General features: G+C 44.3%; 1 protein-coding gene across 2 annotated transcripts in view; it reads left to right on the top strand.

The window, feature by feature from the left end:
- Positions 1-3,244: 3,244 nt before the first annotated feature.
- HEXB (hexosaminidase subunit beta) overlaps positions 3,245-13,379 on the top strand; it is a 29,659-nt gene continuing 19,524 nt past the window's right edge. The window contains exons 1-5 of one of the 2 annotated variants that reach the window (XM_034774689.1): positions 3,245-3,589; positions 4,058-4,209; positions 5,579-5,644; positions 9,226-9,272; positions 9,596-9,706. In XM_034774689.1, coding sequence (XP_034630580.1) covers positions 3,294-3,589; positions 4,058-4,209; positions 5,579-5,644; positions 9,226-9,272; positions 9,596-9,706 — 672 coding nt within the window. In that variant the 5' untranslated portion in view covers positions 3,245-3,293. Of the gene's footprint in view, positions 3,590-4,057; positions 4,210-5,578; positions 5,645-9,225; positions 9,273-9,595; positions 9,707-12,775; positions 12,813-13,379 lie in introns of those variants that run through there. The other variant, XM_034774690.1, reaches the window with a different exon arrangement.

Raw genomic sequence — 13,379 nt, 5'->3', positions numbered from 1 at the left:
TGAGGCACTCTGGAGAGGAAATCAGGAATTGCTGCAGGGAAGAAGTTGCAGAAAAGAACAGAAAAGACTTACACAGATAGGCAAGAGGAAGAGAAACATAGAGAAGAGGATGGGGAAGGAAGAGAAACAAACGACAGAACAACTGTGGGCCTAAAAGGGAGCTTATTTTTTCACTGAGTGATGAAAGCAACTATTAGGTGTTGAACAAATAATTAATAAATAGCTTTAATTACCCCTTGATCTCTGGAAATCTCCTACTGACATCTATGGGCATTCCACTCTACACTGTCTGGTGTATATAGTCCTGAATATATACCTCAGCCAATGGAACACAGAATTCCTCCCTCTTCTCCAAATGGGTTAGACATCTCTACCCTATATGGCAAGACACTATATGAATCCATGTGCTGCAATAAACAAATACGCTTACTAGATTAAATCATATACATATGTGAAGAGCTGGGATAAGAACACCATCCCACCAGCTACACAAATGTAGATCTCCATCCTTTGAAAGATTCCCCCATAGCAGTAAGCCGTGGTAGGTCTCATCCTTTCTGTGAGCCAGTCACAAAATGGCAGCATCACACCGGACCTACCTAACTTCAGGCTTTTGACTTGAGATTCAGGCTTTTGAGGAATTTGTCAGGCCCTTAGGACAGCCTCTAAAACTCTTTGGATTTTCAACAGCAGGCACCTGTGATGCAGGGACCTCTTCATGCCAACTGGCAGAAAGCACAGGGAATGCATCCGGTTATACAGAGATTCCCTCAGTCAGATATATGCATATTAGTTCACCAAAGGGTAGCATGTGAGGTCTCTTCTGAGATCCAGTAGCCCGCTGGTCATCATAATCATTTAAAAATATAAGTACAGCTAATATTTAAGGAGTTATGTATCTATACTGGAAATAATGTTTTCAAAGCTTTGGAGTTAAGGCAGGTAAACAGGAGATGACACGCCTTGGGCAGGTCTCTTTCAGAGAGGAGGCAATAGATGTTTATCTCCCTGTCTGGTAATTGTGTATTGTCTGCTTTGCAATGTAGGTCTATTTTCATACTGAGCCACAGACTAATCAAGAGAGTGCAAAATCAACAAGACATTGTGAAATCCACAAGAAAGGAATATACAGGGGGGGGAAAAAGCAGGATGATGTCTTGTTTACAAATGAAGACAAAGGAAATGACTTGTTATCTAGGGAGGCAAAGGAACACACAGTTACCTTTTACCTAGGGGACAAGCTGGCAAAGTGCTTGCTCTCATGAATAAAGGATCACAGCCAGGCCTGGCTGAAAAATGCTGGACTTGGGGTGAGCTTTGCTCTATAAGACACTAAAGTGTCTAGGTCCTAGAATGCATGTTATGAATGTATATGTAATCACAGCTTTCCAATACTTCTGCTTGTTCTCATTTGAATCTTTTTGTTAAATAATTTTTTTCACTATAAACACCTAAGTGCTGTGCATCTAGCAGAATGGTGATCTGAGGTGGAACTGGGAAGCTGGGGTGTTCTGCTTCATTGGGAGCAGCGAATCTGTGAATACGGCAAGTGTCCAATGGAACAGGGGGTGGGCACTTTAGGGAGATGCTTGGACCACCCTAGAGTTGGAGCGTGAGACTATTGCTAGCCTGTAGAGGGACAGTGGAGCCTGCACTTGCTGAGAGGTGAATGCTTGTGTTGCCAGTGGTAGGTAGAGACAGGAAGCTGACCAGCACACACAAGGCTTCCTCATGCTAAGGGCAGGTGGTTGTGAGGTATCCCATAAGCCGGCCTTCCCCCCAGCAAATGCTACAGCACCACAGTCATGAAAGTGACACCAAAGTGTGCACACAGGGAGTAAAAAGATGAGCCCTGTCCCTTTATCACAGGACAGAAGTAACTCCAGCTGAAATCAAATGGGAGTCACCTCCTCACTGGCTGCAGTGGGGTAACCAGCTCCACCAACTTCTCCATTCACTTGGGGCAGGAGATATGGTTTTGTTAAAGTGTATTGGAGATCAGGGTTTTTTCTTTAAACGGCAGAGAGAAATTGAACAGGGCAGGAGAGTCTACCCCCAGGAAAATCAGACACTTCACTTTGCAAAGGAATGTATGTGTCACTCACACACAAACACAGCACCGCAACAGGTAGCACCCAGCAGCAAATCAGAGCAGGGGCCCACTGCAGAAGGGACACCTGGTGCTCCAGGCCAGACACTGCATGGAGCCCTGCACTGGCAGCGGGCTAATGGCTGGCACAGGCTCAGTGCCCACAGAGCTTTGGGGGAAGGACAGAGCCAAAGAAATGGGCAGCGATGCCAGGAGCTCGGCAGGAGGGGATGGGGGCAGAAGGAGCAGGGCCGGCTCCAGGCACCAGCATTACAAGCAGGTGCTTGGGGCGGCAATCTGCAAGGGGCGGCAGTCCGTGTGTTTTTGCCGCCCCAAGCAGCACGCCGAATTGCTGCCGCAGACAGCGGGGGCAGTCCGTGTGCTGTTAGGGCGGCACGCGTGTTTCTGCGGCGGCAGCAATTCGGCGGCACCTTCTATGTTCAGCTGCCCGCGGTGGCAATTCAGTGGCTTCTGTCCATGGTTCTGTCTTCCGGCTGAACATAGAAGCTGCCGCGGAATTGCCGCCGCCGCGGAAACGTGCGTGCCGCCCTAATGGCACACGGACTGCCCCTGCCGTCTGGGGCGGCAATTCGGCATGCTGCTTGGGGCGGCAAAAACAGTGGAGCCGGCCTTGAGAAGGAGCCTGTGATCAGCCCTTGTAACAGCCTCCCGGGGAAGCAGACATGCCAAACCCATGGAAAAAAAAAAAAAAAAAAAACACAAATTGGGTTTGGTTTTGGCTTAATTAGGTTGCGAGTTGCTTGTTGACTAGTAGCTTCTTTTTTTTTTTGATCAGCTCCCAGCAAGCAGGGGCTGGGGGAAGAGACTCAGGGGTGCGCAGCAGGCCCACCACAGTCCCAGACAGCACACCGGGGGATCTAGTCACACAGAGTGTTGGGGTTCTCAGGGGTTGGCTTGTTTTGAAATGGGATTAGCTGGATTATTTACCACTTGAAAGTTAGCGACTGTGCAAAGAAGCCACAGCCCCCCCTCCCTCCAGACCCCTGGAGTAGCGGGACGGAGCTACCAGGCCAGAGCTAGGAAAAGAGCCAGCGCACTGGCCTTGGCCCCAGCGCCTCCACGGGGCGGAGCCGGGCCGCCAGCACCCAGTACAGAGGGAGCCGGGCTCCGCCTCCCTGCCTCGTGACAGGTCGGGGGCGGAGTTCGGGGATCGTTTGACCCGGTCCCGCCTGGGCGGCTCGTGATGCAGGGACAGCGCCGAGCCATGGAGCCAGCCCGGCTGTTCCTGGGGCTCCTGGCCGTCTCCGCGGCGCTGGCCGCCTCCAGCCTCCACCAGCGCCCCCCGCAGCCCGAGCTCCTGCTGGAGGAGGAGGAGCCGGAACTGGGCGAGTCCCCCTCCGGCTCTCTCTGGCCTCTGCCCCGCTCGCTCCGCATTCTCCCGGGCCAGTTCCAGCTAGCCCCGACCCGCTTCCAGCTAGTGCACGGCCCGGGCTCCACGGCGGGGCCCGGCTGCGCCCTCCTGCAGGACGCCTTCCGCAGGTGAGGGGCCCGGCCGGCCGGCTCGCCCAGGCCGAGATGGGGCGGCGGCGGATCGGGGGCTCGTTCTGCGCCCTGCATGGTCCGGCTGGGGGTCGTGCTCCTGCAGCTCCCCGTTGCTGTGGGGTGAAAAGCAGAGCGACTTGTCGGGCAAGCGCCTGCTGCGGGCAGATAAACCTGCCAGTGGCCAAACGGCCGCTGAAAGCGACTTCCTTCTCCCTAGGTGCAAGCTAAGCACAACGGAGGGGAGGGACATCTGCACTTCAAGCCTCCCGGGACTGTCTGTCTCTCCTGATTGTTTTTATAGGATAGCTGCTAATTGGGGGTGGGAATTAGCCTGAAAATTCTGTGCCCTGGTTCCCTGTACAAAATTTCCCCAGCTCCATTGGACTGGTCCTGGGCACCGAGGGGGGCGTGGAGAGGACACTACTCACTTCAGAGCTTCCTTCCCTGGCTTTGCTTCTTATGCAGGTATTACGAGTACATCTTTGGTTATTCCAAATGGCAAAATCGGGGTCAAAGACCGCTTCCCACTGGCACAGAGTTATTTCAGCTTCAAGTCATAATTGGTTCCAAAGACTCCGAGTGTGACAATTATCCCACCATCTCGTCGAATGAGGCTTGTGAGTATCTGACCTTGAATGAACTGTGTCTAACTGGGGGAGGAAGGAAAAGTCCATTGGAATCATACACTTCAGCTTTTTTCTTTCCACAGCTATAAGCCATTCAGAATTTCCTGACTAGCACTTGTTTTCCGATGTAATAGTTATCTGAATGTAATAGTTAGTTAGCAGCATATTTAAAGGTTTACTCACTCAAGCTGTAAAAAGACCTTGAAAACCTCTCACAATTGTAGCAGCCTGATACCGATTGCTGCTTTTACAGCTCTGATGAGTTTTTTACTTATCTTACGAGATAAGTTGGTGAGTGACTTCTTCAGTTTACATTTCAGGTAAACAGTTAAATGGTGGAACTCTTAGACCTTGTCTATGCTTGCCCACGCTTGTGGTGGCGCATAGGGTACATGTAGCTATGTGCTGCAGCGAAAGGCAGGTTGTGTCCATGGTCACTGTGAAATGCTCTGGCAGTGGGGAAAAGCTCTGACAGCTGGAGACTTTCCCCGCTGCCTCCCACTGCCAGAGCCTTTACCCCCTTCCACAGTCTTTCACTATGGCGGGGAAAGGCTCCAGCAGTATGGAGGCAGCAGGATGCTACCCTGCTAAAAATAGCAGCATAGACATGGGAGGCACTGCTTTGATCCAGAGAGAGCTGTGAAGGGAGCTGTATATATCCTAGGGTTCAGATGTGTAGGGCACTCTACTCGCTTAAGCAGTGCCTCACTGTCTACCCTGTTGTTTATACTTTTGCTAGCTGGGTGTACAGTGTCTGTATTGTACATGCTGCCCAAGTGTGCTCTACCACTAATAATAATTGTTATAGAGCCTGTGGTAAGTGCCAGTTCCCCATATCTAATTCTGCAGAACAAGATTTAGAAATATTCAAGACTTAAACATCTGTTCAAATTCTGGAAGGTGGGGGAGGGATGGTTTTACATCTTCTGACTTACAGATCTACTTCCTTCTTGAAATCACTACATATGCAGTTGCGGTAACCGTTCTTAGCATAAACACTGCAGTGTTTAAATCTCAAGAAATATAGGAAGTATTTACTGCAATTACTTTCTTATTGCAACATTGTACATCTACTTACTTTTCTTCCATTGGGTGAAATTTGTCCTTTTCAGTAACAAAATTAATTTTCATTATTAATAAATATATTAGTGAATGAATGCAAAGTTGTAACAGTACAACACCACCGCTTAAAAGCAGTGGAAGTCAGAATTAAAAGTTGTTAAAGAAAAGGTTAGGCTTTGTAGAGTCCTGTTCTAGCACTATGTCTGTTAAAGTCATTATTATCCTTTGTTTAAAGTTAACTAATCCCTATTTTATCTTGTTGAGACAATAACTTGTATTTTGTCCATTTCCATCAAAGATCAGTTAAGTGTAACACAACCTGTGGCAGTACTGAGGGCAGAAAAGGTCTGGGGTGCATTAAGAGGTAAGCTGACATTTTACATGCTGCTCTCTAAGGGTTTCAATACCTCAGAGTGAAGTACACTTCTACCCCGATATAACATTGTCCTCAGGAGCCAAAAAATCTTACTGCATTATAGGTGAAACCGCGTTATATCGACTTGCTTTGATCCGCCGAAGTGTGCAGCCCCGCCCCCCCCCAGAGCACTGCTTTACTGCGTGATATCCACATTCGTGTTATATCAGGTCATGTTGTATCGGGGTAGAGGTGTATTTTGTTCCTGTTTGTATAACACTGGTCTACAATTTTTGAGAAGTCATCTGCTTCAGAGATAAAATATGCTATTTATTATGTATTTTGATGTGCTGATTTCAAATATGACAATTAAAACAACTGATTGGCTACTGTTTCTAAGATATTTAAGTTTTTACATTTTATGTCTATGTATATTGTGTAGATAGTAGAGTTTTAATCATAAATTGTAAACCTAGGTCTTTTCATGTTTTTATGGTTGCTTTACATGATAATATTTCACCTGTCCTGTTTATGTAACACTTTAAAAATCAGCAAAAGGGTTATAAATAAAATTTATTATGAAACAAAAGGCAAAAAACTATTCTGTACATAATTTAGTCCTATTCAGTGTCTACTTGGCGCTTCTTGGCTTGTCTCTTGTATTCATTAAACGGAGCATCTCTTGTCACTGTCCAGCAATAGTCTGCAAGCATTGATGGGCTCCATTTGCTCTGATAGCGTTTCTCCATTGTTGCAATGTCCTGGTGAAATCGCTCGCCGTGCTCGTCGCTCACTGCTCCGCAGTTCGGTGGAAAAAAATCTAGATGAGAGTGCAAAAAATGTATCTTTAGTGACATGTTGCAACCAAGGCTTTTGTATGCTTTGAGGAGGTTTTCCACCAACAACCTGTAGTTGTCTGCCTTGTTGTTTCTGAGAAAATTTATTGCCACTAACTGGAAGGCTTTCCATGCCGTCTTTTCCTTGCCACGCAGTGCATGGTCAAATGCATCATCTCGAAGAAGTTCACGAATCTGAGGACCAACAAAGACACCTTCCTTTATCTTAGCTTCACTTAACCTTGGAAATTTTCCACGGAGGTACTTGAAAACTGCTTGTGTTTTGTCAATGGCCTTGACAAAGTTCTTCATCAGACCCAGCTTAAATACTAAATACATGGAGATATCCTATCTCCTAGAACTGGAAGGGACCTTGAAAGGTCATCGAGTCCAGCTCCTTGCCTTGATGTGTAAGGGTGGTAACAAAATCTTCCTTGATTCAACAAGTGGTGAATGCTGAACACTTTTCCTCCCAGGCTCCAATGACTGTCGGAGTGGCCAATCTTTCTTGATGTAGTGGGAATCTCTTGCACGACTATCCCATTCACAGAGAAAACAGCAGTACTTTGTGTACCCAGTCTGCAGACCAAGCAAGAGAGCAACAACCTTCATATCGCCACAAAGCTGCCACTGATGTTGGTCATAGTTTATGCACCTCAAAAGTTGTTTCATGTTGTCATAGGTTTCCTTCATATGGACTGCATGACCAACTGGAATTGATGGCAAAACATTGCCATTATGCAGTAAAACAGCTTTTAAGACTCATCTTCAATGAATCAATGAACAGTCTCCACTCATCTGGATCGTGAACGATGTTGAGGGCTGCCATCACACCATCGATGTTGTTGCAGGCTTCTTCCATGAAGAAGAATGGGACAAGATCCTTTTGACGGTCACAGAACATGGAAACCATAACATCACCTGCTAGGAGATTCCACTGCTGTAGTCTGGGGCCCAACAGCTCTGCCTTACTCTTGGGTAGTTCCAAATCCCTGACAAGCTCATTCAGTTCTCCTTGTGTTATGAGGTGTGGTTCAGAGGAGGAGGATGGGAGAAAATGTGGGTCCTGGGACATTGATGGACCAGAAGTTCAGGACCAGAAGTTTCATCCTCTCTCTCTTCCTCGTCTGACTCAAGTGAGAATGATTCTGGTGCATCAGGAACCGGCAGTCCTTCTCCGTGGGGTACTGGGCATATAACTGATGGAATGTTTGGATAATGCACAGTCCACTTTTTCTTCTTTGACACACATTTCCCAACTGGAGGCACCATGCAGAAGTAACAATTGCTGGTATGATCTGTTGGCTCTCTCCAAATCATTGGCACTGCAAAAGGCATAGATTTCCTTTTCCTGTTCAACCACTGGCGAAGATTTGTTGCACAAGTGTTGCAGCATATGTGTGGGGCCCACCTCTTGTCCTGATCTCCAATTTTGCAGCCAAAATAAAGGTGATAGGCTTTCTTAACCATAGTGGTTATACTGCGCTTTTGTGATGCAAAAGTCACTTCACCACAAACATAGCAGAAGTTATCTGCACTGTTCACACAAGTACGAGGCATCTCTGCTCACTTTGGCTAAACAGAAATGTGTCCCTTTGCAAAATCAAACACTGACAAATAAGAGAGCACGACACTGTATGATTTCTAGAGCTGATATAGGGCAATTTGTTCAGCAGAGTGATGTAAGCTTCGTTATGATTGCATCATCCATGACTTCTAGGAATAACATGATGCAATTCATATCATGTATGACGCAATACCAGCTTCAGATTGCATCATTCATTGTTTTGCCTAAAAAGCAAGTACTGTCCAAACCCAGTCACAGATTTATTCATAGATCCAGTCAAAGATGTATTTTAGTCATTTCTGGTTTAAACTGAGATCCCTTCCCTTTATAACTCACTTATCCTCTGCCATTCCCAAGTCCAGGGTCGTATATACTGACCCAATAGCATATCTTGAAAACTAGAGCCAATCAACAATTTTAAGCATCATTTTCATTCTCAGTGACCCAGAATTAGTAACGTTTGACTACATTTATTTCAGGAGCATTTTGGCTGTAGAGCAGTGTAATTAAAGCAAATATGTGGCAAGAAAACCATAGAACTACTAAAAGCGTACTCTGAATTGTAGCTACTAAATGAATGTCTTTGAGTGAAAACACCTATCAAGATTTTTATCATGCTGTTTAAGGTTCTGTTTTCCTATAACTTGTGGAAGAAGGATGTTGTCCAAATCCTTCTGAAACTTGAAACTGAAAATGAGTGTTCACACGGAATCTGGAATTTCTTCCATTATGTAACTCTTTTCTCTGCTAATATTTGAAAATAGAATTGGACTTGTCAGTATCTTGGAATTTTCTGGCTCATAAGCACAAGCTTAGTGACATCCTCCTGTATTACTCTGGAGGGCTGTATGTGTGAGGGTTTCCATTCCTTTACAAGGTTAATTTGGTGCAGTGGAGCAGTCTTAGTACATTTAAATTTAATATACATAGAATAGTGGAGAGACGTTTACCTTATCTTCAGAATTAGCAGTTTCCTCTTCCCAATTAACGTAACTAAAGTTGGGTCTTGGAGGGAACTGATATGCAGTGTACAGTGGAGAGGAGAACGTATCTCAAAGGATGACTGAAGCATGCTTTTTAGCTATGTAAACTACAATAACTGGTGATGGTCTCATGTTTGACTGTGTTTTAGTGACCTAAGTATTTGGATTGTTCTCCACAAACCTCAATCTCTTTGATTCTTCTAGGTTTGGAAACCTTCAGCCAGTTGGTCTATGAAGATGACTATGGGAGTGTGAGTATAGCTATTAACTAAAAACACATTCTTGGTAGCGACAGAACCACATACTGCTATTGCTAAGAGACACTTCTACAGATCTTTTAGACTAGAGGCTGTATTGATGATCCTCCCCATGATGTCTTGTCTTCCTAAATGGTCCTCCGAAGCTAGTTAATATAGACTTCTCACTTGATGTTTGGTTAACTTAAAACTTTAGAGGTGTTATCTCTTTGAGCTATATTTCTGTACACTGCACTATAGCTGAACTTAATGGTAAATTTATGACAATTTGTTATAGAATAACATCTTTTTAATTCTTCAAATCCTGTTTGTAATAGTTCCTTATCAATGAATCAGAAATCACTGACTACCCAAGATTTGCTCACAGAGGAATCTTACTTGATACATCAAGACACTTTCTACCCCTCAAAAGTATTCTTACAAACCTGGTAAGTTGGCATTTTGTAGTAACCAGTGGTTTTTCCTCAAATGTCTGCTCAGTTTCTATTATACACCTTATCTTGACAAATTCACTAAATCTGGCACTGTAAAACAATAACTTTATAAAATAATCATAGGTGGCTAATTGTTAAGAAAGCAATTAATGCTAGAAACCTGGAAATATTAACAACCGCTTATTTCAGTTACTAGGCAACTTAGAATTGCCTAGAAGTGTCTAAAACTATCTTGGTCTAGTTTCCTCTCTGTCTGGACATACAGCATGCTTTAACTTGTAAATTTCAATGTAAAAAGAAACTGATGGGGTGGATTGACTGATGAAAATGCTCTAGATTTACAACAGAGGGACTAACATCACTTGGCACAAATATTCTTCATAACTTTATTTAAATACAAATGGCTACACTAACGGACCAGAAAACTGAAATGTTTGGGGGAGCGTAACTTGTTCAGTATCTACATGCATATAGAGGTAAAAGCACATTCAACAACAACTATTTAAAAAATGAGAAGGAGCAGCAAAAGTTCTCTCCTACCATGTAGTAGTATCAAAGAAGTTGAATTTCCCCAGTAGTAGATGGGATAATGTATGGCCCTTAATTATTTAAGGGAGTGGGCAAATGAGCCCTTGTTAAATTAATATTTTTAATTTAGGCCATCTCTTCAGGGCTATGGGAATAGAGCTATTGGAGGGGCAGTGTGGTTTGGTGGCTTGAATAAGTGGACTTGAAACAGGGAAATCTGGGTTCTGTTATATACTGATTTTATTGCGAGATCCTGAACAAATCACAACCTCTCTTCTTCCACTTCTTCCAGCTGAAAGGGGAGATACTTGTCCCCCTTTGTAAAGCACTCCTGAGGTTTTAGTGAGTTTCTTCTGTCCACGTCTTTCCTGCTCTGCAGCTCCTATCCTGGGTGCTTCTCTTATCCCCATACAAAGAAGAGGACAGCTGCTATAGGAGAAGCCCCTGAAATCCTGGCCTCAGGTCCCCCTCTTTTGAGGAGTTGATTCATAGCCCTTACTTCCTAATCAAACAGGAAGTGACCTCTGCATCTACATCATGATCCTACAAAGAGGAAATTGGCCATGAGTTGAGGCGGGGAAAGAGATGAAAATGAAACAGACTAAATATTTTAAAAAGTTTCTGAAGTGGTTCACAGATGAAATTGGATTAATGTGTATAACCACATTGTAAGTGACTTAATTATTGTTTTAAGTAATAGTGACAAGCAGCTTTCCTTTTGATTGTACTTTACAAAGTGCAACCCACTTCAATGTAGTTGTTTTAACACATTCAACAAGGGTTTTTATTAAAGTTAATCTTGATGCACTAACATTCTGGATCCTTCAGGAGATCTTGTAATCTGATTTGCAAATACAACTTCTTCACAGTATTCAGAGAGCCATGGGGCACAGCATTGAAGTTCACGGTTTCTGGACTTCTAAAAAAATTTTTGTCTCCCATCAAGGTGTCTCTTCTAACCACTAACTGCACAATTGAGGAATGATGTGGATACTCTTGACAACTTAATTTTTCCAGATTGGGTGGTGTCTCTCTCCAGCCTATTGTATAGAGGCTGTGTCTACATGGCTCCACTATTTGGACTGTGGGGGTATGAACTGCAGTATTCGTTAAAGTGCTACACTGTAACTCCCCTGTGTGGATGCTGTAGGCACAAACTAAAAGGTGCCTATAGTTTGTGCCTGCAGTGTCCAATGGGGGAGTTACAGTGTTGCACTTTAATGCATACTGCAGTTCACACTCCAGTCCAAATGGTCGAGCTATGTAGACAAATTTTAAGATTACTAGGCTTTTTTCACTCTGACCTAATCTGAAGTTGAGCCTACTGTGACAAAGTTCCTCCTCTATCTTGGTGGGTCCTGCGCTTATTGGTGGATTTTCCTGCCTCAGAGATTCACCATGTGGGTTGGGGAACAGCCCAGAGACCTTCCCCTCTGGAAGAACCCACAGTCCAGGTCAATTGGGAGGTTTGGGGGGAACCCAGGCCTGCCCTCTACTCCGGGTTCCAGGCCAGGGCCCTGTGGATTGCAGCTGTCTATAGTGCCTCCTGTAACATCTGCATGACAGCTACAACTCCCTGGGCTACTTCCCCATGGCCTCCTCCAAACCCTTCCTTATTCTCATCACAGGACCTTCCTCCTGGTGTTTTGATAACGCTTGTACTCCTCAATCCTCCAGTAGCACACCCTCTCAGCTCCTTACACCTCTTGCTCCCAGCTCCTCACACTCGCACCACAAACTGAAGTGAGCTCCTTTTAAAACCCAGGTGCCCTGATTAGCCTGCCTTAATTGATTCTAGCAGCTTCTTCTTAATTGGCTCCAGGTGTCCTAATTAGCCTGCCTGCCTTAACTGGTTCTAGGAGGTTCCTGATTACTCTAGTGCAGCCCCTGCTCTGGTCACTCAGGGAACAGAAAACTACTCATCCCGTGACCAGTATATTTGCCCTCTACCAGACTCCTGTACCCCACTGGTCTGGGTCTGTCATACTACCCTTTGAGGGTAATGCATTTAAAGGAACAGCAGTGATGTTAAACCAATCTCTAAGATTTCAGGTTCACTTCTTCAAAGGGATCGATGTTGTAGTGGAAAGGAATATATTTGCCAATAGCTGTGCTATAGCACATGCAACACTGGTTCCCCTCCTTTCCCTCCACACTCCTGCAACCTAGTTTATTTGGTAGAGGAAATATGTACCTGGGATCATGTAGAGAAGCCTTTGAATATGAGAATATATAACTTCCTCAATTCCTTATTGCCTTTTTTGTTGTTGTTGCTTTTTTTAAGACTGAATCATGTGCTTAAAGTCTTTTTCACTATTTACTGCAGTTTACCTGTAACAACTCTGATGCGTTTGGAGCTAAGTCAGCTGGTATGTCGACTCAGTGTGTGTTTGACCTCTAAAAGGCTTATTTTTAGGATTCTGTTTGTGCCCAGCAAACCAGGTGTTTGTACAGTCAGTAATTTATAGACTCTCATGCTGCATAGTCTTCAGCATTTCCAGTGAAAATAATACTTGTTGCTCTTTTCTCTGAAAGGGCTGACAACTTAACATTCTACAAAAGTTAGACAAATGTAAGTTGACTCTCTTAAGACTTACATTATTCTTAAAGCTTACCCACATATTTCTTGCTTTCCTAACATTTTTCTAAATGCACTAAGTTTGTGGCTCTAATACCCTCCCACCTTCTTGCTTTTTATGTCCTTTCAACTTGCTTTAAAACATGCATAACTTTCCTCTTATCTGTCTAGCTAAACTTCTGTTTGAATTCAGTACTAATCTTCCAGTAATGAATTACAGACAATTACCAATTAAGTTAAAATGCTTGCTCTATCATTAATAAGATGGATAACACAGTTTTGAGAGACTACAAATGGTGTAGGTCTTAACTTGGCTTGAGACAGAACCTGAAAAAGAGATGGCAACTTTTGTTTTTTTTATAATCCCCAAAGTGGGGACCCCCATATATCACATCTAGTCTTAGTACTACAACTCCATATGGAGAACCTGTATTAATGTGGGAAATCTCAATTGTATCCAGTTCCCAGGATGCAAGTATTGCTGCCAAATTAATTGTAAACGTAAGGGGGAAAACCAAGCCTGATGAGGAAACAGACTAAAATTCAATTGGATGCAAAATA

The sequence above is a fragment of the Trachemys scripta genome, chromosome 6 (assembly GCF_013100865.1).
Source record: "Trachemys scripta elegans isolate TJP31775 chromosome 6, CAS_Tse_1.0, whole genome shotgun sequence".
NCBI classification, from domain to species: Eukaryota; Metazoa; Chordata; order Testudines; family Emydidae; genus Trachemys; species Trachemys scripta.
The sequence above is the reverse complement of the archived record's forward strand: the minus strand, read 5'-3'. Positions and strand labels throughout refer to the sequence as shown.